The sequence below is a fragment of the Fistularia commersonii genome, chromosome 1, assembly GCF_037954325.1.
Source record: "Fistularia commersonii isolate RoL2024-O1a breed Wild chromosome 1, RoL_Fcom_v1.0, whole genome shotgun sequence".
NCBI classification, from domain to species: Eukaryota; Metazoa; Chordata; class Actinopteri; order Syngnathiformes; family Fistulariidae; genus Fistularia; species Fistularia commersonii.
In genome coordinates this window covers 9,823,327-9,849,480 of record NC_141284.1, presented here as the reverse complement: position 1 = coordinate 9,849,480, position 26,154 = coordinate 9,823,327, and the positions used below count along the sequence as shown (strand labels likewise).

Sequence of the window (26,154 nt, the reverse complement as noted above, 5' to 3'; positions counted from 1 at the left end):
TTTGTATTTTCAACCTCAACCAGTTATGCATAGTACTTAAAATGTGGATCGTTGCTTGTATTTCCAAACCATGGGGAGAGTTCATTTCAGAAAAATGTCAGCAACGGCTACAAATCAATTCAATTCAATTGACCTTCACAATGTTAAAAGAGAAAGAGAAAATGTTCATTGAAGTCTGGCCTTTAAGGAGGTGGGATCTGTTGACACATTTTAAAGTACTGGAATTGACAGATTTTCCTTTCACTGACAATCAAAGTGAATCACTGACATCTCCCAATCGTATTTTTTAAAAATTCCTGTGGTTAATTTAAGATAGATAGAGCCAATATTACTTTTTAGAGTGCCATAGTAATTTGAAACAATTTATATGTTTTACTTCAGAGAGGTATTACGTCATTATTCCACCATCCTCACTTCACTGAGTCTTCATTGATAAAGGAAAAGGATGAATGAATATCAAACATCATTAGCCTCTTTGCTGAAACAGCAGTTTTTGGAATGCAATCATTTTTTGATCCTGAATATGCAACATTATAGACCATGGCATCCAAAATGTACATGTAGCTAAATTTTATATGTATATATATATATATATATATATATATATCATATTGTTATTAAAGGTGAGATACAGATTTTTTGTGTTCACAACTACTAATATGAATGTTCACCCTGTTTGTCATCCTTAGAAACCCTTGGCCCACAAAGAAACGCCTCTTAGGAATAACAGTTGCTTACCGTTGCACCAGCAAGTAAGACATGCTTAAAATGCATGCTTTCCATATTCCATTTCACTTTTAATTTATTTTGTTTTTCATTCATAATGTCATGGTGCTAAATCTAAAGCTTTTTGGTTTCTGAAACATTCATTCATTATCTATACCGCTTGGACTGCACTTAGGGTTGCTGGATGCTGGAGCCTATTCTACATGTCACTGGGGTACAGGCAGGGTACTCCTTGGACTTGTCATCAGCCAATCATAGGACTACATATAGAGACAGAACAATTCTTTCATGTACATATTCATTAATGGTCTCCAGTTAACCTACTCCATGTTTTTTCAACTGTGAGAGGAAACTGGACAACTCAGAGGAAACCCACACTGACTCGGAGAGAACATGCAAACTCCATACAGAGAGGCTCAAGTTGGTAATAAACCAGGAGCTTTCTTGCATGTTTCTTGTAAATTTCTGTGAGGAAGCAAAAATAGCTTGGATGTTTTCTTATTTTTGGGCATTAAAATGTATACTGTAGAACCAAGTGACTACCATAATAAGCCTGATTTGTTTTGTATTTACTTTTCAGGAGTAGTTGTAGCTTTGCTCAGAGATCTGAAATCCCAAAAACCTTTACTCCACCACAAACACACTCTTATTGAAATCTTCTTGTCTTGGGTACTGGACTTGAATTTCTTCACTTTAAGACATTTCACCCCTCATCTGAGAGGTTTCTTCAGTTCTAATGACCTACGGTTTGTTTCTGAATATAATTGCAAAGTTTTTGGACAGGTCTAGATTATGGTGGCTTTTTATGTAAGTGGAAGAGTTGACTGCAGAAACTAGGTGGAGGGGAGGTTGTTATGTTATGCTGGTGGCTGGTTCTGGAGGTGGGTCTTTCGTAGTTGCCACATCTTTGCCACATGTTTGGTGACGTTTTATGTGAAATACAACATCACATACAACATCGCCCAATGTGTCAAAGATTTTGTCACCTTTGGTTGGCAACATCCAACACAATATCCAGAATTCGCAGCAGTTTGCCAGTAAGGTCAAGCAGATCAGGTTGTATCCGGATGATACCATGGTGTTGCACGATGTAACCTCACTGTTCACATGTATCCCTAAATTAAATCGGATGTGATCACAGCAGTGAGGGAACACCTCGTTAAGGACAACACCTTAATAAACAGAACAAAACTCGCCATGGATCACATCTGCACCCTACTGGACCTGTGTCTACAGACCATTTATTTCGAGCTCAACAGCAGTTTCTCCCGGCAAAATCATGGATGCGCCATGGGCTCAACTGTATCTCCCATAGTGGCAAACCTATACATGGAGCAGGTTGAGAGCTAGGCCCTCACTTTGTTCAGGGGAACACCGCCAACCCACTCATTCAGGTATGTACAGTAGATGGCACATGGGTCAAGATCAAGAAGAATGACTTAGAAGCATTCACCATTCACCTCAACACGATCAATGGCCACATCAAATTCACAAAGGAAGATGTCACTGCTGACCAACTCCCCTTCTTGGACCGTTGCATTCACAGCGTTCACAGCCTGGACATTAAGATTTGCAGGAAACCAACACACACCGACCAGTATTTATTTTTTGACTCACACCACCCCCTTTAGCACAAACTGGGGCAGATCAGAACTCTACACCACCAAGAACATCCCATCAACCGCTGAAGGAAGAAAGCCTGAGATACAACATGTTAGGAAACCTTGAGATCCTGTGGTTACCCTAATTGGGCCTTCGCCAAATCTAAAACCTCAAGGTGCAGGAACTTAGAACAGGAGGAAGACAACAACAAACAAAAGAACATCGTCATACTCTATGTTGCTGGTGTTTAGGAGAAACTCTGAAAGGTGTTCAACAAACACCATATCTCGTTACATTTCAAACTCCACAACACCCTGGAGCAAATACTGGTCCAACATAAGGGCAAAACACACAGGCACATAAAAAATGTGGTGTATGCTGTCACTTGCACTGAGGATTGTGATGACTTCATTGGAGAGACCAAACAACCTCTGCACAAATGGGTGGCCCAACACAGGAGAGCCATCACTTAAGGACAGGACTTCGCATTTCACCTCCACCTGAAGAACAAGGGCCGTTCATTTGAAGATAGCAATCCATATTCTGCCCAGAGAAGACCAATGGTTCAAGAGAGGAGTCAAGGGAGCAATCTTTGTCAAAATGGAAAAACCATCTTTGAACAGAGGAGGGGCCTCAGACACAACCTTTCACAAACGGACAACACCGTACTTGGATCAATACCAAGACGGATTTACACAAACAGACCTGGCCTATCTGCACCCACCAAACAACGAGCAAATAACCACCACCAGAACATCCACATGAGCCTCAGTTCATGTGATCCAACAGGTTTTCCCACTAAATTGCTCTTTTGTTCCAACGATCAACACCTCCATTAGCATAACAACCCACCTTACACCTAGTTTCTGCAGATCAACTCTTCCACCTACATAATAAGCCACCATAATCTAGACCCGCCCAAAAACTTGGCAGTTATATTCGGTATCTCCCCATAGGTCATTAGAACTGAAGAAGCCTCTCGGATGAGGGTCAAACATATTCAATTGAAGAAATTCAAGTCCCGTTGCCAAGACAAGAAGATTTTAACAAGAATTCACCATGTCCTGGATGACTGAGAACCTGCACAGACACACCACACACATGTAAAATTTCAAAATGTATAGTCTCAAATAGAGGGTTTTCCACCTAAAGCAAGAAGGTTCTTGGTTTGATTTCAACTGAAGCCATTCTGTGCCATATAAGCCATCATTAGCCATTCTGTAATAATGAATAAGTCTGGCTCCCTCCCTGTTTTTCTAAAACTGCGTGCATGGCCTGTCTCTGGTCCTGCAGGAGCCAATAAGTGAGCAGAACTTTGATGCCTATGTGACAACTCTGACAGATATGTACACAAACCAAGACCAGTACCAGAATCCAGAAAACAAAGCCCTGTTGGAAAATATCAAGCAAGCTGTCCAGGGGATTCAAGTATAATCATTCAGCAATGGAGATTTCTTTTCACCCTGCTGGATATTAATGTTCAATCAGAATCCACAGAGACAGTGATGTTTGGTGCAGAGCAGTTCCTGAGTGTTATGATTTCTTTTGTTTTCCCAAAAAAAATAGGTATGATGCTTCGCAAGACCTTGAAGTAATTATGTAAAATGTCCTTCCGTTCTTTTCGGGTCTTGTTTTGAGGAGGAACATAAGGGATTATCAGCAAAGTCGTTTCTGAAAATGTTCACATTTTCTACGTTTTCATATGAGCTGACATAGTGTCATTTAATGTTTCTAGCTGCTCATGGATGCACAGTTTTAGTGTATATTTCTGAACAGTATACATGAGTTCTTTTGATTGCTTGACAGTAAAACATTTTAGATGAAAGAGCTGTACTGAACAGTGAAATAAAATAATAAAAAAAAGAAGAGAGGTTTTGTTTCATCACTGGGTGATTTTGGAATAACTGATTTTTAATGTCTTCTTATTATTATTCTTGAGTGTATATTGTTAAAGAGCAAGAACTGGTTTGCGGATCGCTTTATTTTCTGACAATGATTATGAAAACTGATTTGTTTTGATGAAAAAAAAATGTGTAGTTGTAAGCAGGAGCATTTTTAATCATGCTGTAAATGAATCCAGAAAGGAAACTGAGGTTATGTTTGTATGAATGTATGTATGTAACAGTTATATTGTAAAATCATTACACAGAAACCTGACGGTGGAAATCCCATTGTCTAAGCCAATTGATTCCTAGAGGAACACATCTGTGCAGTTCATGCATGTTCATGTGCACCTGACAACTAACTACTATGAAATACAAATGCTGTGTAAAGACAATGACCTATAGAGACTAAGTTCTAGCCTTCATCAATCAAATCAACTCAGTTTTGAGACTTCTGTTGCTAGAATCAAGAAATGTCTCAGCAATATTATAAGTACATTATTTGTTTATAGTAGGTAAAGATGCAATCTGCAAATGAAAAAAAATGGGTATATGCAATTTCTTGTTTGTAAGCATAGTAGGGTAAAACAAAATCTTTTTAATATAGCCTATGTAAAATATTGATTTTTATACAAATCTTTTAATATAAAAATTGTTTTTAAAAAGAAGAGAAAACCTGGGTGTTGAGTTTTACTTTTGAAAGTTGATTAGTTCCACTTTTTCTCTGTACAATTTGCACAGGGACACCTTCCTTTTCATGTTTTGATGTTCTTGCAGAAGCTTAAAGCAGTGCCCAAGATACTACAAGCTGAGTTTCAGAGGTTTTTTTTTTGTGTGTACCTATATGATATGAATAAGGCAGCAGGACTTACAGGGTCACTGTCCCCACTTATGTGCCAGTAGACTATTTGCACTTGTCCTCAAAAATATTATCCTTACATTTGGTGGGGTGTAATTTTCCAGGTGACTTCTTTGACATACAATAGGAGTAACAGACTGCTAGAACCAGCTACAGTCATGGAATTAGTGTCACTGAAACAGGATGAGCAGGGACTTGAAGTAAGTGACGAAAATATTCTATCTATTGCAGCTGTAGGCTATTATCAACTGTAAAAGCATGAGCAGTTTTTATATGTTTTAGGAAGATGAAATTATCCCCCAGCAGCACTTTATATCTAATCACTCTACAATGGATAAAGTAGTCATTCAATTTAAGCTAATAAAAAAAGCAGAAGACAAGGGAGGCCTTGTGGAGACCCTCCAGGGGTGATAAAATCAAACATCATGCCCCCATGCCTGAGCGTTGCCACCCTCCAATCTGGTTGCTTTGTTGTTAATGATCAATTTAACAATTTGTCCTTTTAAAAGTTAATGCAAAAGGTGCTTTTTGCTCACCTGTTTAAATCCCACCTGCTAAACGTCAGTGTCCTTTGGTAGGATACTCCTTTCCATCATCCAGAAATGCATACACCCTTTTCCACAGTATTATGTCTAAAACTTTTTGCGATCATAGAAATGCTTCAGTAGAGAAATAGCTAGTACCCATTTTTCAATTAATTGCCATCATCAGTAACATGGAAAAGGGTTTATAAAGCACAAAATGGCTGCTCATCTGATGTTGGTACCGGTATATAAATTAACATATAAACATATAAATAATTGTGTATTCTTTAGAGTTTATTCCTTTATTTAAACTATTTAATTTTGAGAATGATTTCAGTGACCGTTAACAAATACCGGATTTTGTATAAACTATCGTGCTCTCTGTGGAACTGAAGTTTGATTTATTTTTGTACGACACAGCATGGATTTGTTGACATTTTAATTTTGCTATATACGTCTGAGATCACAAGTAACTGTGATATTTCATTAAAAAATTGTGAACTTTGTACAATTTGTCATCTTGGATGTTTACACATCTTACTCTGAATAAAGAAAACAATGTGTTACCAATTGCCCTGAAAAAGTAAATTTTTTGCTTTGTTTATAGAATATGATTAGTGAGATTTATATGCAGTCTAAAAAGCAAATTTCAGCATGGCGAAGATTTTTGCTGTTCTGATGTCGTGAATTTTAACAGTGATTCCTCTCAAATGAGAAGTACTCCAGTATTAATAATAATAATAATAATAAACATTTATCCGTTAAAAATAATGCAGCCTCAGGACAGCAATGGCCAGTGTCTCCCTGAGCCGGTACCGAGCCTGGATAAATGGAGAGGGTTGCGTCAGGAAGGGCGTCCAGCGTAAAACTTTTGCCAAAACCAAACATGCGAATTGACCATAATAACCAGATCATACCGGATCGGCCAAGGACCGGGTTAACAACGACCGCCAGTGGTACCGATGACTTACAGGTAAGGAATGGAAACTGGGCTACTGTAGGTCACAAAAGAGAGGAGGCAGGGGTGTTTGGAAGCAGAGAGAGAAGAGGAAAGGCAAGAGTCTGGTACTGAGAGTAGGGACATTGAGTATTGGGACAATGCCAGGAAAAGGTAGATAGTTGGTTGACATGATGCAGGGAAGGAAAGTGGATATGCTCTGTGTAAAGGAGACCAGGTGGAAAGGTAGTAAGGCTAGAAGCTTAGGAGCAGGCTTTAAGTTGTAATAGCATAGTAATGACAAGAAGAAAAATGGAGTAGGAGTTATCTTGAAGGAGGAGTTTGTTAAGAATGTACTGGAGGTAAAAAGAAGGTCAGATAGATTTGTGAGTCTGAAAATAGAAGTTGAAGGTGTGATGCTCAGTGTTGTTAGTGGCTATGCCCCGCAAGTAGGATGTGAGTTAGAGGAGAAGAGAAGCTCTGGAATGAGCAAGATGAAGTGATCCAGAATATCCCCAGAGATGAGAGAATGGTAATTGGTGCAGACTTCAATGGGCATGTTGGTGCAGTCAATAGAGGGGGCGAAGAAGTGATGGGCAGATTTGGTATACAGGATAGGAACACAGAGGGACATATGGTGGAAGACTGCCAAAAAGATGGAAATGGCTGTAGTAAATACTTTTTTTCCAGAAAAGACAGGAACATGGGGTAACTTGGTAAGAACATTCTAGAGGTGAAAAGAATGTCAGACAGACTTATGAGTCTGAAACTGGAAATCTTGTATAGGCGAGGTAACCTGAAGGAGATCAGTGACTGCAAAGTAGTTGTAGGTGACAGTGTAGCCAGACAGCATAGGATGCTGTTTTGTAAGATGACTCTGGTGACAAGGAAGATCAAGAGGACAAAGGCAGAGAAGAGGCCAAAGTGGTGGAAGCTGAAAAGGGAGGACTTTTGTATTGTCTTCAGGGAGGAGTTGAGAAAGGCTCTGGGTGGTCAGGTGGAGCTTCCAGATGATTGGACAACAGCTAGTGTTATCAGGGAGACAGGTAGGAGAGTACTTGGTGTGTCATCAGGAAGGATAGTAGATAAGGAGACTTGGTGGTGGAATGAGGAAGTGCAGGAGTATATATGGAGACAGCGGTTAGCAAAGAAGAAGTGGAATGCTAAGAAGACTGAAGAGAACAGTCAGGAGTAAAGGGAGATACAACATAAGGTAAAGATAGAGGTAGCAAAGCCAAATCAAAGGGCGTACCATGACCTGTATGCTCGGTTGGACAGTATGGAGGGAGAGAATGATGTATACAGGTTGGCGAAACAGAGAGATAATGATGGAAAGGATGTACTGCAGGTCCGGGTGATATAGGATAGAGAGGGCAATTTATTGACAGATGCTAGAAGAGTGATGGGAAGCTGGAAAGAGTACTTTGAACAGCTGATGAATGTGGAAAATGAAAGATGCAAGGGTAGAAGAGGTGACTATTGTCGACCACAAAGTAGCAGAGATTCGTAAAAATCAAGTAAGATAGGCATTAAAGAGGATCAAGTGTGGAAAAGCAGTTGGTCCTGATGATATGCCTGTGGAGGTGAAGAAGTGTCTAGGAGAGGCAGCGTTAGAGTTTCTGACTATTATTCAACAGGATTTTAGAGAGTGAGAAGATGCTTGAAGAATGAAAATGAAGTGTGATGGTGCCTATTTTTTAAGAATAAGGGGAATGTGCAGAATTGTGGCAACTATAGAGGGATAAAGTTGATGAGCCATACAATGAAGTTATGGGAAAGAGTAGTGGAAACTAGACTGTGAGCAGAAGTCAGCATTTCTGAACCGCAGTATGGCATCATGCCTACAAATAGTACTACAGATGCAGTATTTGCTTTGAGAATGCTAATAAAAGAAATACAGAGAAGGCCAGAGGGAGCTGCATTGTGTTTTTGTAGACCTAGAAAAAGCATATCAGGGTGCCAAGAGAAGAGCTCTGGTATTGTATGAGGAAGTCTGGAGTGGCAGAGAAGTATGTTAGACTGGTGCGGGACATGTATGCTAGCTGTGAGACAGTGGTGGAATGTTCTTTGGGGGTAACAGAAAGGTTCAAGGTGGAGATGGGACTCCATCCGAGATCAGCTCTGAGCCCCTTCTTGTTCACAGTTGTGATGGACAGGCTGACAGATGAGGTTAGACAGGAATCGCCATGGACCATGATGTTTGCAGATTACATTGTGATCTGTAGTGACAGCAGAAAACAGGTAGAGGCAAATCTAGAGAGGTGGAGGTATGCTCTGGAAAGGAGAGGAATGAAAGTTAGTCGCAGCAAGACAGAATATATGTGTGTGAATGAGAAGAACTTGGGTGGAACGGTGAGGCTACAGTGAGTGGAGATCAAGAAGTTGGAGGATTTCAGGTATTGGGGTTAACAGTCCAGAGCAACAGAGAGTGTGGAAAAGAGGTGAAGAGACGGGTTCAAGCAAGTTGGAATGGGTGGCGAAAATTGTCAGGGGTACTATGTAATAGAAGAGTGTTAGCCAGAATGAAAGGAAAGCTGTACAAGACAGTGGTGAGAACAGCAATGCTGTATGGACTAGAAACAGTTCCAATGACAAAAAGACAGGAGGCAGAGCTGGAGGTCCCAGAGATGAAGATGTTGAGGAATGAGTCTATCTGAGAAAAAGCACATGTTAGATATTTTGGAGAGAAGGTCAGCAGCCAGGAGCCAGACTGCGATGGTTCGGTCATGTTCAAAGGAGGGATAGTGAATATATTGGTAGACGGTTGCTGGAATTGGAGCTGCCAGACAGGAAGTCTCAAGGAAGACCAAAGAGAAGATATATGGAGGTAGTGAGAGAGGATATGAAGTTAGTTGGTGCGAGAGAGGAGGACACAGAGAATAGGGTTGAATAGAGATGATTTGCGGTGGTGACACCTGAAGGGAAAAGCCGAAAGAAGACGAAGAAGAAGAAGAAGATTATCCTTTATCAATGCCTGTGGGAAAATTCATTCTCTGCAATTAGCCCATCATGGATGAACCATGAGCAGAAGGCTGCTGTCGACCAGTTAGGGGAGCACTAAAGGGTTCAGTGTATTTCTCAACAACAGTTCGACACACCAGGAATGTTCAGTTCCAAAGACGATTGCTCTACCGCCTGAATAACACCACCGCTGAAATGTTATTTAACACCCCTAACACTCAAGGTCGCCGTATATACATACTTTCTTCTTCTTTTGGCTTTTCCCACCAGAGGTCGCCACAGCGGATCAATTTCCATCCAACACTATTCTCTGAATCATCCTCTCTCACACCAACTACCTTCGTATCTGTTAGAGTTTTTTCTCTATATTCATAGCTATGTTATTTCGACTACATGAAGACAGCCAGACGTGTGAGCACAAATGGCCTTCGTCCTTAAACAGGAATCTACCCCCGTGATCATAAATTCAAATAAGCATAAAGGTGTTGCAGCTCAGTGGTAGAGCGCATGCATGAGGTCCTGGGTTCAATCCCCAGCACCTCCTCTGTAAGTCGCTTTGGATGAAAGAGTCTGCCAAATGACTGCAAAGCAAATGGGAACCTACCCCCTGATAAGGAACCTACCCCCCTGAATGTAAACAGGAATTACCCTCTCCCTGTATATAATCTTGTCAACAACACCAATACACATTCACACAATAAAAGGCCACGCAAGGAGGAACTCGGTGGGATTCTCTGGATCTTGCCTCCAAAGAGCGCGCTGAGTCTCCCCCTCTGCAGAGCTCAAAAGAATAGTCACTTGTCTGTGTTATTTCTTGTGATAACCTCGGTCTCCTCTTTACAGGCTTCAACTTAGACCAGCACGAATTAGGATCACTCTCTAACAGTATCCTCTCTCATTACATCCATAAATCTTCTCTTTGGTCTTCTTCCAATACATTTCCCACTCTATCCTTAATAACCCAGTACATCCTCTCTTTTCAGCGTCCACCACTTTGTTATCTGCTCTGCCTTTGTCTTGATCTTCCTTGTCACCAGTCATCCTACAAACCACTATCATATGCCGTCTAGCTCCACCGTCATCTACAACTACGTTGCAGTCACTGATCTCTTTCAGGTTACCTTGTCTATACAAGATGTATAGACAAGGTAACCAAGGTAATACGAACCTACTAGCAGTACCTTTTGCTCGCTCTAAGCGATCTCAGGCAAAACTGTTCTCAGTTCTACTACCTCAGTGGTGGAACAAACTTCCAGAAGCAACAAGACTAGCATCATCTATCTCAACCTTCAAGAAACAGGTAAAAACTTTTCTCTTTCAGGACTTTTTACTGCGCTGATGCCCCAGATCAGGTTAGGCAGCAAGTTAGGCCATGCAGTGTGTGTGTACGTTTGTGTATGTCTTTGTCGAAAAAAAAAAAAAAAACTCACTAACCCAAGCTTACCGTTCTGTATATTTCCTGTGCATCGTGTATTTGCAATTGTATTTGCAGTCCCTATGTCCTCTATTGTAAGTTGCTTTGGATAAAAGCATCTGCCAAATGCAATGTAATGTAATGTAATGTAATTTACCTGCCTGCTCTAACCTCCGCTCTTAGAAGTTACCCCATGTTCCTGTCTTTTGTGGAAAAAAAGTATTTACTACAGCCATTTCCATCTTTTTGGAAGTCTTCCACCATATGTCCCTCTACATTCCTATCCTGTATACCAAATCTGCCCATCACTTCTTCACCCCCTCTATTGACTGCACCAACATGCCCATTGAAGTCTGCACCAATTACCATTCTCTCATCTCTTGGGATATTCTGGATCACTTCATCTTGCTCATTCCAGAGCTTCTCTTCTCCTCTAACTCACATCCTACCTGCAGGGCATAGCCACTAACAACACTGAGCATCACACCTTCAACTTCTATTTTCAGACTCACAAATCTATCTGACCTTCTTTTTACCTCCAGTACATTCCTAACAAACTCCTCCTTCAAGATAACTCCTACTCCATTTTTCTTCTTGTCATTACTATGCTATTACAACTTAAAGCCTGCTCCTAAGCTTCTAGCCTCACTACCTTTCCACCTGGTCTCCTTTACACAGAGCATATCCACTTTCCTTCCCTGCATCATGTCAACCAACTATCTACCTTTTCCTGGCATTGTCCCAATACTCAATGTCCCTACTCTCAGTACCAGACTCTTGCCTTTCCTCTTCTCTCTCTGCTTCCAAACACCCTTGCCTCCTCTCTTTTGTGACCTACAGTAGCCCAGTTTACATTCCTCACCTGTAAGTCATCGGTACCACTGGCGGTCGTTGTTAACCCGGTCCTCGGCCGATCCGGTATGATCTGGTTATTATGGTCAATTCGCATGTTTGGTTTTGGCAAAAGTTTTACACCGGATTCTCTTCCTGATGCAAACCTCGGGCATCAGACCAGCTTAGAGAGACACTGGCCCATGCGCCCTTGATGCTGCATTATCACACAGATGCATACAAATACAAAAAATACAGCAATATAAGAATCATAAAAATAAAAACAATTAAAGTGACAAAGTGGTAAAAATGAATAAATAAATGTGACAGTCTGGCATTAGATGGAATAGGCCACTTTTCCAGAGACGGGGGAGCAGAGTGGCTGGATGTCAGTGTGTCACAGCCTTGTCAAGCTCCAGCAGGCAGAGCACACGCATCAGCAGCCATAGCCCAGCTCTTGGTCTCCAAGGACTCATTTAAATACCCACACCTGTCTTGTGTTTTGGCTGATCCATTTCACCTGCCTGACTACCTTTCAAAGGACCCTTGCGGCCATAAACTGTGGTCTCATTGTGAAATACATTCCTTGACTTTCTGTTAGTTGGTTACTGTTGAAGGCCCAAGGAGCTGTTTGTAGATCCTTCAACAAATATGATGAAGGGAACTACTCAAAGTGTCGAGAGTGCAACAGAAGACCAGACCAAGAACAACAATGGAGAGGCCTGCGGGTCCAAAATCAGAACCCCATCACTGAACTGGTTGTGCAGCTTTGACAAACCCAGCTACAGTCAGCCCACTCTATGAGCCCCGTGAGCCACCCCTCTCAATATTCTGGGTCACCTTCCCTTTGCAATGGATTTCTCCTCCAATGTTCTATGGCACTGGAGATGCAGTGCTAAAGGTTCCCAACAGAGCACACAGAGATAGCATAGATCTTCTTTCTGCTCACCGGAAAGACACTTCAGAGGGCAGGGGTCCCATAATAGAGTCGGTGGTCAAATTCATTGAATATTTCTGCGAGGCCTTTGGGTTTTCACGGGGCTGTTAAGCATCACAGACTCTGCTAGTGCCTATGAACCCTACAAAGCTCACGGTTGTGGAGAGGAACCGCCGCCTAGTTTCAAGGCTGTGTCTATACTGCGGGGGCCAGGGATATGTCATCGCTATGTGTCCACCATATCTTCAAGTGACAGAGATGGCCTGAGCCATGGCCTACCTGAGGACATAGTCTCTGACAGAGAACCAAGTTCATCTCTTGAATTTGGAAAGGCTTCTTCAAGCAACTCTAACAGTAAGCCAGATGTCATTGAAAGTCAAACGGCCAGAGAGAGCACAAGGTACAGGAAATCAGCCGCTTCCTGTGCACCTTCTGCCATGACAAACATGAATGGGGTCCAAGCACTCCCCTGGGTGGAATACTCCCGCAACCAAGAGGAATCACCACTGGCCCGACACTGTCCACTGTGTATTGGGCTACCAACCTCTGCTATTCCGCTGGTCAACTGAAGAATCGGGGGTTCCGTCAATTGACTAATGGTTCAGCAGCAGCAAGTGTGTCTGGGACCAAGTCCAAAACAGCTTACAGGAAGCCTGTCACTTTCACCAGACCACCGCAAAGCGGTGGTGAAGTGAACCCCATGCTTACAGTGAGGGCCAAAGAGTGTGGCCCTCTGCCGGATATACACACCTGCCCTGCAGGAAACCGTCTTCCACTTTGTCAGTCCCTTCAAGATCATCAAACAGAATAATCCAGTTAGACCTCCCTCACTCCCAGTTCCATGTTTCTCTCCCAAGCCAAGTCTGGACCAGGAGCCTCCTCTACTACCACTGCCAGAAGATGAACAGGTGCATTCAGTCCGTTGTGTGGTGGACTCCCAGGGGGCACCTGGAATACCTGATGGATAGGGAAGGGTATTGCCCAGAGTACTAGTCATGAGTCCAGAGGAAAGATATCCTGGGCGTGTTTCAAGAGTTCTACCAATCCCAGTAAGTCTGGCCCGTGGCCCTGTGGGCAGCAAAGGCATTGGGACCCATTACTCTCCTGCATGGTCCCTTCGGGGGGTGGGGGTGGGGGGGTCACAGCCTCATCAAGCTCCAGCAGGCTCACCTCTGAGACCAGACATAAGCTGTCTGGTCTGCTTGCCAAATAGACTCTTAGTTAAGGCCAAAGGGGCTGTTTTGTATAGACTTCTATGAACGTGATAAGATAAGATAAGATAAGATAAGATAAGATAAGATAAGATAAGATAAGATAAGATAAGAACAACTTTATTAATCCTGAAGGAAATTGTTGTGCCAGAGTTACAGAAAATATAACAGTAATAAATATTAAAAAGAAAAGGCAGAATTAGAAATACAATAAACTATAAACTATAAAGTGTCTCAGTGAAACTATAAAGTGTCTTAGTAAACAAGTGATAAAACTATAAGTGTCTTAGTAACAAGTGAGGTAAGGAGTGCACAATTGTATGATAAAAGGAAAAATTGTAGTGTACTGTTATGAAATGAAATATTGCACAGTTCTGAATATTGCACAGTGAAATGAAATATTGCACAGTTTTTTGTTTTTTTTTTAGGTTAAAGATAGGTTTTTATGGTTGCCGGCGGCTGAATGGAGAGGAATTAAAAAGTCTGATCGCCTCAGGGAGGAAAGACCTCCTGTGGCGTTCAGTGGAGCTCCTCGGTGGTATCAGTCTACGGCTGAAAGAGCTCTGATAGGACGTCAGTGTGGCATGCAGGGGGTGATGGACATTGTCCATGATACTGAGGAGCTTCCTCCTCAGAAGCTGAAGAAAGGAACTACTCTAAGTGTCTGGAGGTATTGTGATGGGGACAGGCAGGTGTGTGGAGGAAACGGATCTGAGGGTGTTGGAACCTGGTCCGCTAAATTCTGAACCAGTTGAAGTTTATGAAGAAATTTATGAGGAAGGTGAGAGTTCTAGTAGTCCAGATGGGAAGTGATGATGCTGTAGAAAAGGATGGCAGCAGTCTGGGGGGTGATGGAGGGGTGAAGATTTTTTTTTTTTCCATGGGTGGAAGCACGCAGACTGGGAAATGTATTGTACATATCCCAGTGCAACCTGGACACATTGTCAGTGAAGGACCTGGACCTGGCGTCATAGGTTCTTATCATCAGACACTCTCTTCCAGGCGACCTGGATGGGGATGATCAGGCCCCAACCTGTGTCCAGGTAGCTAACGGCGCCACTTGTCTCCCCTCTTAATCCAGAGCCACCATGAAGCTTTTTCAGCAGCTTCCAAGATGTTCTTGGTGGCTCATCATCTCTGCTGCCCACAGATTCCTAAGAGTCCTAGGACCAGGTGTAAAGAATGCCTTGCAAACCCCCTGCAACCTACTTCAACAGGCTCACAGTAAGCCTTCCACCCCTGCCTTTGGCACTCTGCTATCAGAGGTGCATATTTGACCCTCTTTTTCTCTTGCATCTCTTCCATCCTGTCAGTCATTTCCAGCAGTATCACTTGATGGGTTGCTTTAGACATCAGAACCATGTCAGGCATGAGCGTGGTTGATGTAATTGTTTATGGAAACATCAGCTGTCTCCCAGGAACTGCCAGCCTTTTGCTGTTGAGAGAAGTCCTCCCTGGGCTTATAGACGAGGTTAAGGCTTTGCTCGGCATGAACAAAAGCGATGAAACACTTTGCAGGATGTTGACAATTGCTGGAGCTGATGCCAGTACAGATGGTATCTGCTACTGCTTGCAGGACTTGTTCATGACGCCACCGGTACCCCCCTCTCTCAAGGCCTCAAAATATGCTTCACAGATCCCTTTGACAGGCAGGCGAGTCTGCCAGCCCACAGGAGAACAGATTTGAAGGGCTTGGGAAGACATCATACACTGACTGGACAGGAATTTGAAGCGGAGCGGCTTCAATTTCCACATTTCTGCCCACGTGATTTTGTAGTAAACTGTGTGTTCCCACTTGGTCCAGGCCGCCTGTTTGCTCATGCCCACCGTCCTGCGGAGGCAAATTTCTTTCACCAACCCCTTGGCCTGAATTAACATGTATGAAGGTGTCATGGTGCTCCCAAACCAGCTCACCCAGTCACCCCCATTCCCAGTAGCATGTTGTACTGCAGCCTTGACTCAGCTCGGTTGACCACCTCCTGGGCACATCATTTCTTACTCATTCTGACCTCTACCCCTGCCGGAGAGACCTTGGTGTCAGATGAGTCTCGGTAGACCAGGACTTCTCTGGCGCTAGTCACCTTGATCTCCTTTACTAGACTGCAGGAGGTGACAGCTGAGACCTTGGCTGGGTCCATCTGGGTGTTCCCTTGTGCCACAATGTTACCCAGAAAAGACACTGAAGAGACATGGAACTTGCACTTTTCAGCCTTTACATATAGGGAGTTCTCTAGGAGGCGCTGGAGGACAGACTGTACATGGTGAATGTGTTGCTCTTTGGACCGGGAGAAGATGAGTATATCATCTAGATACACAAAGACATATCGGTTGAGCATGTCACGGAGCACATCATTTATCAATACCTGGAAGACGGCAGGGGCATTGGTGAGGCCAAATGGCATTATGAGATTCTCATAATGTCCGGTAGTGGTGTTGAATGCTGGGTGATTAGCGGCGCTGATTGTCAATTGGACCCAGCCGTGTCTCCTCTCGGCTGCCGAGAGGAGATCCTGAGAGTACCCCCCCCTCAACGGGCACCTCCCGGCGCCCCACGGAGCCAGCCTGGGTGGGTGTGGGACAGGATGCTGACGCTCTCCCCTTGGATGAAAGCGGGAACGGGGTGGTTGTCTCGGCGGCCTTGGTCATCTCTGCAGCCTCGCAGATTCACTGCAGGACTGAGACTGGGCCCCGGTGGTGGGCTCCCCGAGTCCATGTTGGCCGAGGAAGTCGAGAGGGCTCGAGAGGAGGAAGGAGAGACAGGAGGTCCTAGGGCTGGAGGATTGTGGGACCCTTCCTGTGACTTTGCCAGAGACCCTGCTTGTGTGTGACCCTTGACCTTACCCTGTAGCTCGGCCCACCATGTCCCCCTCATCTTGCCCTGCCTAAATAAAGAGTTCCGACCTGATTTCAGCCTTGGTGGTGTGGTTCCCTGCCCGAGTCCGCCCCCGTCCCGTGACAAGAATGACCGATGCTGTCGTAGCTGGAACAGTGACCACCAGCCGGAGCAATTTTGTCACCTCAGGGACAGTTTGAATGAGATCCTTCTGGGCCAAAAAGTCGAGAAGCTGCCCAGGAGATTTACATTCATCCCTCACCATTTGTGAGCTATACAGCCCTATGAGATCAGGAAAAAAATAACTGGATGGCTGCACTTGACTTGCTAACTGTTTACTGTAGCTTGCTATTGCTAATTATATTATTCTGTAGCCGAGTAGTAAGAGGGATCCCTGGGATCCTACCAGGAGGCAGCGTTACTGCGTGCCTCACTTAATGTCTCTTCGCAGTTGTGTTATGATCGCTCAGCACAAGAAACATATAGCAGTTGTTGATGAAAAACATTATACACATCAGCTAAACTATGGAAATGGAGTTCATAAAAAGTTTTTTTTTTTAATAGCGACATACACAGAAGCAGCAATACGGTCTACTACATCACTTTGCTGACGCCAGCAAAGCTTGAAATGGAACCGTGACATACCTGAGGGTGTTGAATTAGCAAAGTCAAGTTCAGGTGTCCTTTCTTCTTGGCAAGGCCAGAGTTACACCACTGAAGGCAGTGACTATTCCCCAGCTTGATCTGACTGCAGCAGTTCTTGCTGTACAGATGGACACAAGGCTGGAAGAACTGAAGTGGACATTTGGAAGTGGATTCTTTCTTTTGGAGAGACAGTACCTCAGTCCTCAAATACATCAAGAATGAGGATGGGAAGTTTCACACATTCGTGGCAAACAGGATCTCAACTATCCGAGTAAGAGCCATGCTAATGGGACATGAAGAGGACTGTCCTAATAATATCTTTGATATTTCCCTGAGTGCTGATGACCAAGAGGTGAACAGAGACGGAGCCACAAATGCCATCAGCGTGTGATGCTGTTACACCAACTGACCAGTTCATTAATTACTTTTCTGACTGTCTCAAGAGGGCAGCAGCTTGTTTTCTCCGTTTGAAGGCCATCTTGCTGGAGAAAATAACTGAACGGGCCTGTGACAATCCAGTCAAGTGCAACTGATGGCCAAAGTTTCACTGCAACACCCACGAGTAGCATCCTTACAGTAGATGAGCTGCAGGAGACAGAGGCTACAGTCATTTGCTATTGCCCGCAGCAGCAGTTCAGGGATGAGATTGCTGCACCATCCTCCTCAAAGGCAGCAGTGACTCGCCACAGCTCATATACAGACTTGTCCCAGTCTTAGTGGATTGATCATTAAGAGCTGGAGGGAGGCTGAGCAGGGGAGCAATGCCTAAAGAGTCCAAACATCCCATTATCTTCTGCAAAGAGCAGCACCTCGCAGCGCTCATCTTCAAACATGTTCAAGGCCTGGGCAATGCTGGTCGTGCACACACCTTGTCATCAGTGAGGAAGAAGTTATGGTATACCAAGGCAAACGCAGCCACATATATATATATAAATGTGTGTGTATATGTATATATATTTATGTGGGTTTGTATGTATATATATATATGTGCAGATATATATACACGTACATATATATACATATAAATATATATATAGGTTTGTATACACACACATATATATGTTTGTATATGCCGTAATTTCCGGACTATTGAGTGCACCTCAATATAAGCCGCACCGGCTAACTGATTGCTATCTTGGGCTTCCTCCTGCGCGCTAAAACTGTCAAAGTCGTCTTCTTCAGTGCCAGAGTTTAACGGCCTCAGAATTTCCCGGTCATTTCATCAGTCCGATGTGATGGGGATACATGTTTTTGCGGCATGAAGCTCGTTAGCCCCCCCAAAAAAACTACATAAATTAGCCACATCGTTGTTTAAGCCATAGTGTTCAAAGCGTATGAAAGAAAGTCACGGCTTATCGTCCAGAATTTACGGTATATATACACATATACACACAACCACTCACACACAACATATATATATATATATATATATATATATATACTGTATATATGTGTATATATATATATATATATATATATATGTGTGTGTGTGTGTGTGTGTGTTTTTGTGTGTACATATATACATACACACACACGCACACACACACACACACACACACACACACACACACACATATACATATGTGCATACATATGTATGTATGTCCAGATTAAACCAGAGTGGTCGAGGCCCCAGATCAAACTGGATCGGTAGAGCGTTAACAATGACCACCATTGGTACCGATGACCTACAGGGAACCAATGGAAACTGGGCTACTGTAGGTCAAACAAGGAGAGGAGGAAAGCGTGTTTGGAAACAGAGAGAGAAGAGAGAAGGCAAGTGTCTAGGACTGAGAGTAGGGACTTTAAATATTAGGACTATGACAGGGAAAGGTAGAGGGTTGGTCGACATGATGCAGAGAAGGAAGGTGGATATACTGTGTGTCCAGGAGACCAGAGGATAAGGTAGTAAGGCTACCTTACGGTACCCTAACCCTAACCCTAACCTTATGGGTGGGTAGCCGTAAGGTAGCAGGAAGTGAAGCTAGAAGCTTAGGAGCAGGCTTTTATGTTGTACTATCATGGTACTGACAAGAAGAGAAATGGAGAAGGAGTTATCTTGAAGGAGGAGTTTGTTAGGAATGTTCTGGAGTTGTAATTAACGTCAGATAGACTTATGAGTCTGAATCTGGAAATTGAAGGTAGGAGAAGAAGAAGAAGACGGTGTGATGCTCAATGTTGTTAGTGGCTAGTGGTGGAAGCCGAAAAGGGAGGACTGTTGTATTGTTTTCAGGGAGGAGTTGAGAAAGGCTCTAGGTGGTCTGGGAAAGCTTCCAGATGATTGAACAACAGCTAGTGTTATCAGGGAGACAGGTAGGAGAGTACTTGGCGTGACATCCAAGTGTGAAAGGAAAGTAGATGAGGAGACTTGATGGTGGAATGAGGAAGTGCAGGAGTATATACAGAGAAAGTGGTTAGCAAAAGAAGAAGTGGGATGCTAAGAAGACTGAAGAGAATAGACAGGAGTAAAGGGAGATACAACGTAAGGTAAAGATAGAGGTAGCAAAGGCAAAACAAAGGGCCTACCGTGACTTGTATGCTCGGTGGGACAGTAAGGAGAGAAAGAATTATCCATTCAGGGTGGCAAAACAGAGAAATAAAGATGGAAAGGATGTACAACAGTTCTGGGTGATTACGGATAGAGAGGTAAAAGTATTGACACATGCTAGAAGAGTAATGGGATGATGGAAAGGGTACTTTGAAGAGCTGATGAATGTGGAAAATCAAGTGAGGAAGGTATTGAAGAGGATGAAGAGTGAAAAGGCAGTTGGTCCTGATGATATACCTGTGGAGGTGTGGAAGTGTCTAGGAGAGGCACCAGTAGGCTTTCTGACTAGATTATTCAACAGGATCTTGGATTGTGATACTGAAGAATGGAGATGAAGTGTGATGGTAGCCACTTTTAAAATTAAGCATTTTATAAGAGTTAGGCAACAATAGAGGGATAAAGTCTATGAGCCATACAATGAAGTTACGAGAAAGAGTAGTGGAAAATAGACTGAGAGCAGAAGTCAGCATTTGTGAACCGCAGTATGGCTTCATGCCTAGAAAGAGTACTACAGATGCAGTATTTGCTTAGAGAATGCTAATAGAGAAGTACAGAGAAGGCCAGAGGGAGCTGCATTGTGTTTTTGTAAACCTAGAAAAAGCATGACAGGGTGCCAAGAGAAGAGCTGTGGTATTGTATGAGGAAATCTGGAATGGAAGAGAAGTATGTTAGACTGGTGCAGGACATGTATGCAAGCTGTGAGACAGTGGTGGGGTGTGCTGTAGGGGTAAGAGAAGTTCGAAGTGGAGGTGAGACTCCATCAGTGATCAGCTCTGAGCTCCTTCTTGTTTGAAGTGGTGATGGACATACAACCAGATAAGTTAGACAGGAATCTCCATGGACCATGATGTTTGCAGATGACACTGGGATCTGCAGTGAGAGCAGAGAACAGGTTAAGGAAAATCTAGAGAGGCGGAGGTATGCGCTGTAAAGGAGAATGAAAGTTAGTCCCAGCAAGACAAGAGTATATGTGTGTGAATGAGAGGACCTCGGGTGGAATGGTGAGGCTACAAGCAGTGAAGATCAAGAAGTTGGAGGATTTCAGGTTCTTTGGGTCAACAGTCCAGAGCAACAGAGTGTGGATAAGAGGTGACGAGACAGGTTCAAGCAGGTTTGAATGGGTGGAGAAAAGTGTCAGCGGTACTATGCAATAGAAGACTACCAGCCAGAATGAAAGGAAAGGTGTACAAGACAGTGGTGAGACCAGCGATGCTGTATGGCCTTGAAACACTTACAATGATGAAAAGACAGGAGGCAGAGCTTGAGATTGCAGAGATGAAGATACAAAGGTTATCTTTGGGAGTGACCAGGATGGATAGGATCCCGAATGAGTCTATCAGAGGAAGATGTTGGATGTTTTGGAGAGAAGGTGGTTCAGTCATGTACAAAGGAGGGATAGTGAATATATCGATAGACAGATGCTGGAATTGGAGCTTCCAGGCAGGATGTCTCGAGGAAGAACAAAGAGAAGATTTATGGACGTAGAGAAAGAGGATATGAAGGTAGTTGGTGTGAGAGGAGGATACAGAGAATAGGGTTCAATGGAGAAGGTTGTCCTTTGTGGCGACTCCTGAAGAGAAGAGCCGAAAGGAGACTATTTTCATGCTTACACTAAAGTGAACCTCATAATGGGCCAAATGCTTCTCTTTACATCAACCCAAGTAAATAAAATAAGGACACTTTGCAGATTTTGCTCGCCAACCTATTTTTATCCCTTTGAATTACAGTTCAAGAAAAGTCAAAAGGAGAAGGTACACACATATACATACACACACACACACACACCCTTAGAAAAGGAGCTCATTCCACTTATGCAAAGCGCACAAGATCTGCCAAGGATGGACAGAGACAGGTTTTAGAGGAACAATTAAACTTTTATTAATTTATCCAGTAAATAGTCTAAAATGGCACTCAAAACACTGGCTGGGGAGGACATACAGGCGGATGGACCACCACACATAACAGGAGAGGGGCTCGCCACCGGAAGACAGCCAGGAGGGCCACACGTGAAGCGCACACACACACACACATGTGATGAACAACCACCAGTGGTGTGACTGGCCCGCCGATACCCCTCGACCGGGTGTTGGGGCTCCCTGCTAGCGCCCCCAACTATTTTACAAAAAAATATAGCGGTGAAAAAAACAGTTGCTTGCCAACAGCAGATAGCCCCACATGTTGGGGTCAGTGGACTATCTGGACATACAGAGGATACTGTAGACACGAGTGAAAAGAAAAACGTCGCTGAGTAGTCCGGGACAAGGACAGGAAGAATGGCGATATACCACAAAGTGCGATGCACAGAATCTCCATCGATAGTAGGGAGGACACGCACTGGAAACCCAGCCCAATGCCGGAACACAGGGCGAGCCACTGAAAAAAGAAACCGTGCCAGCCGTCTAGCTGGAAACCCCGACGTCGCCCAAGCTCACAGCCGAGCGAGGGCGACGTCGGGGCGACGTCAAACAGCAATATACCCAGGTGAAGGTAGCTCGAGTATTAACACAGCTACAAAACAAACAAACAAAAATACTCCGACGAAACTCCACACAAACTGCCACTTGTCCGTGAATGGTAGATCACTACAGGCTTGGACACTCAAGAGACAATTGAACAGTCCATTGAAGATTGTGACAAAAACTAAACAAATCTGCCACACATCTTGAAGTTGTTGGTGCGGTGCTCAGAAACTCAGATACGGACGATTGTTGCCAATCAGTCACATGTGATGACGACAACGCTGTGGCTTAAAGAAACAGGTACCCTATATATAAATCAGCAACAACGAAACAGGTGAAAATGAGGACATCTAGTGGCAATAGTCCGGGCTCCTCTCTTCCATCTCACCAGTTGCAGTCACAAGTACAGGTTTTGAGCGTTGCACCACTTGCCTCCTTCAGCAGTATTGAAGAGGATGAGGAGTGTCCTGATGATATACCCGTGGAGGTATGGAAGTGTCTAGGGGAGGCAGTAGTAGTAGTTTCCAACTAGTAGTAGTAGTTTCTAACTAGATTACTCAACAGGATCTTAGTAAGTGAGAAGATGCCTGGGGAATGGAGAAGAAGTATGATGATGCCCATTTTTAAGGATAAGGGGGATGTGCAGAATTGCCGTAAAGATAGAGTGATAAAGTCTATGAGCCATACAATGAAGTTACAGGAAAGAGTGGAAAATAGACTGAGAGCAGAAGTCAGCATTTGTGAACCGCAGCATGGCTTCATGCCTAGAAAGAGTACTACAGATGCAGTATTTGCTTTGAAAATGCTAATAGAGAAGTACAGAGAAGGTCAGAAGTAGCTGCATTGCACTTTTGTAGACCTAGAAAAAGCATACGACAGGGTGTCTGCACCAACATGTCCATTGACTTCTGCACCCATTACCACTCTCTCACACCCTTACGCTTTACAGTGTAAAGTGCCATAAAGGCGGGGGCCACAAACTACCATCCTGTGAACTGCAATTGGCCCGCAGGTCGCAAGTCTGAGACCCCTGCTGTAGGTCATCGGTACCAATGGTGGTCGTTGTTAACCCAGGCCTCGACTGATCCCGTATGGGATTGTTAGGTTTGATTCGGATATTTGGTTTTGGCAAAAGTTTTACGACAAATGTCTTTCCTGACACACCCCTCTGCATTTATCCAGGCTTAGCCTGGCTCAGGGAAACAGTGGCCCATGTCCCCCTGAGGCTGGCTCAGGGAGACACCGGCCTGTGCCGCCCTGAGGCTTCATAAAGCAATATTAATTCAACAAAACCCGGAATAGACACAATCAGGCCTGGAAACTATGGCCCAATTGCTATGACAGCACACGTTTTGTAAATTAATGAAGCAAATAGTGAATGTGAGAAGTATGTACTCCATAGCACCTAGAGAAACAATGGCTGTATCCCAACATGGATTGGAAAGGGGAGGAGTTTAATCAGTACAGTAGTATGGTTGGAGGATGAAGCTTGGGTAAACAAAGACTCAGTCCTTGCACTGGTTTGGGACATAGAATGCATATAACATGCTGAGGAGCAGGGTCTTCCAAACTTCTTTGAAAAGAGGGCTAAATTTAATCATTTCTATGACAATTTCATTTTTATTGTCACTGTTATTTTTAAAAGTTGGTGTGGGGAAAAAAAGGAAAAAACAAACAAACCAAAACAAAGCCGACTTTGTCTTGTTATTGGAGTCAGATAAAATAAATACTCATAGATTTATATGAAATTACGAGCATTCCATGGAGGTAACTATAATATGAACCTTTGTCCCTTTCAAGCATGACTAACTTTGAATTATGCAAATCAAAGTTCAATTTAAAAATTGAATGTTAAAAATATATATATATATTATTTGGACTCCTTCGTGATTTATTCTGTTTGGCAGTCCTGTCTGACCACAGGCTACAATTGGTTTGGGGCAGGACATTGGACATGCTTGCCTTAGTTGGAAACACTTCAAAACAAAGTATTGTTTACTGGGAAGTAACCAATGATTAGCTGTGACCCCGATATGTAAAACTTGTAAGCATTCCACGAATTAATGACTAAGATCACTGATTGTACAGCTTCCCACCGCACCAAGGGGGAAGAGCTACCATGATTTTAGTTGAAGAATAAGATCTTTGACGTGAAGATCACACAAAATTTAATGAGTTGCTGTATGGTGTGGTGACTCTTCACCTTGGCTCTTTACAACTGAAAACTCTCAGATGTATTTTTTTTTTGCTTTATATTTTGGGGGGTCTCTGGAGCTGATGAAGATTGAAACTTGTACATGGCTGTAATGAAGTAAATGGATGAAAATACTTGTTTCAAAGACTCAAATGTCTCAGTGTGTGTTACAATGTGTTGCAGCCAAAGAAAGTCTAGTCACTGTAGCCTCTAAACTGTGTTATCCAGTCAAAAGGATACATAACTTCAACAAACTGTTACTGCCGCTTTAAAATATTTGCACTATGCATCATAACAACATTTCACTAAGCATGAAAATAGTCCGATTTATTTAATATTTTAGCTTGATTGTAAATAACATTGTCATTTTTACATGTACAGTTTTACAGTGTTTTTTTTTTTTTTTGTTCTTCTTTTGTTTTTGTTTTGCACCTTGATTGTATAACACATTCTTAGTATAAATGTTTTGGAATTCATTCCATGTTACTATAGTGTCAAACAGTTATTCACACACACACACACACACACACACACACACACACACACACACACACACACACACACACACACCAAAATAGTAACAAATACAGTTTGAATTATTAAAAGTTTAAACATTTTGGATGTATTAAAGATGTGAGGGGTGGCATGGTGGCACAGCAAATAGTGCTTCTTCCTCACAGCATGGAGGACCTTGGCTCAGTTCAGACAGGGTGCCTCTCTGTGTGGAGTTTCCATGCTTTCCCCATGTCTGTGTGGACTTTCTCTGGTTTCCTCCCACAGTCAAAAATCATGCAGAAGATAATTGGAAAAAAATAGGAATGTGTGTGAATGAGAGAGTGAATGGTTGTTGGTCGCTTTATGAGGCTCTGTGATTGACTGGCACCATGTCCAGGGTGTACAATGCCTCTGGCTCGATGGCAGCTGGGATAGGCTCCAGCATCCCTGTAACTCAAACTGTAGGATAAGCAGTAGAGAATGGAAGGATTGATGGAAATATTGTGAAGGTTATACTCTATGAGCACATCCAATTCCAATTCTGGAGTTAGGCCAGAAGATGTCAGCAGACTCAAATGAATAGCGACAAATTGTAATTGCGGCTCAGCTTACGACAGTTTGAGAAATAACTAATTGTTTACCCATAGTCAAATAGTGGTAATGAGATGGGGTCATATGTTGAATCGTTGCGGTAGTTTCATAAGTGTGTTATGTTCGACTGGATACTTGTGATGGGTCAGCCATCAGCCAACTACTTTGTCTGATGGTCACTATTCAGTATACTGTAATTTGCCAAGAGAAAGAACTTTCTAAAAAGTTCAGTTACTCAAAACAAATAACCACATACGATAAAGGAAACCATAAAAAAACAAAGCAAAGGCAATATTGTCGGGCCTTGAAAAAACACTTGAAAGGGCTTTAAGGAGCGAAAAGGTTGAGTGCTAGCTGCCTTGCCTTGGTGTAGCTCTCAAATTTCCCTTTTTAAGTGCACTTACTTAAAAAAATATACAAACAAACAAAAAAACAGCTCTTATATGCTTTTGAAAAGTATTCTTAAAGTGCCACTAATGTACCCTGTCAAGACGTGATTTAATG

The 26,154-nt window shown here is 43.1% G+C and overlaps 1 protein-coding gene across 13 annotated transcripts in view; it reads left to right on the top strand.

The window, feature by feature from the left end:
- myt1lb (myelin transcription factor 1-like, b) overlaps positions 1-6,160 on the top strand; it is a 184,626-nt gene extending 178,466 nt beyond the window's left edge. For 9 of the 13 annotated variants that reach the window (XM_086147009.1, XM_086147060.1, XM_086146990.1 and 6 more), the window contains 2 exons: positions 690-752; positions 902-1,365. In XM_086147009.1, the coding sequence (XP_086003135.1) occupies positions 690-752; positions 902-1,045 (207 nt within the window). In that variant the 3' untranslated portion in view covers positions 1,046-1,365. Of the gene's footprint in view, positions 1-689; positions 753-901; positions 1,367-3,621 lie in introns of those variants that run through there. The other 4 variants (XM_086147000.1, XM_086146980.1, XM_086147051.1 and 1 more) reach the window with 2 other exon arrangements.
- Positions 6,161-26,154: the final 19,994 nt, after the last annotated feature.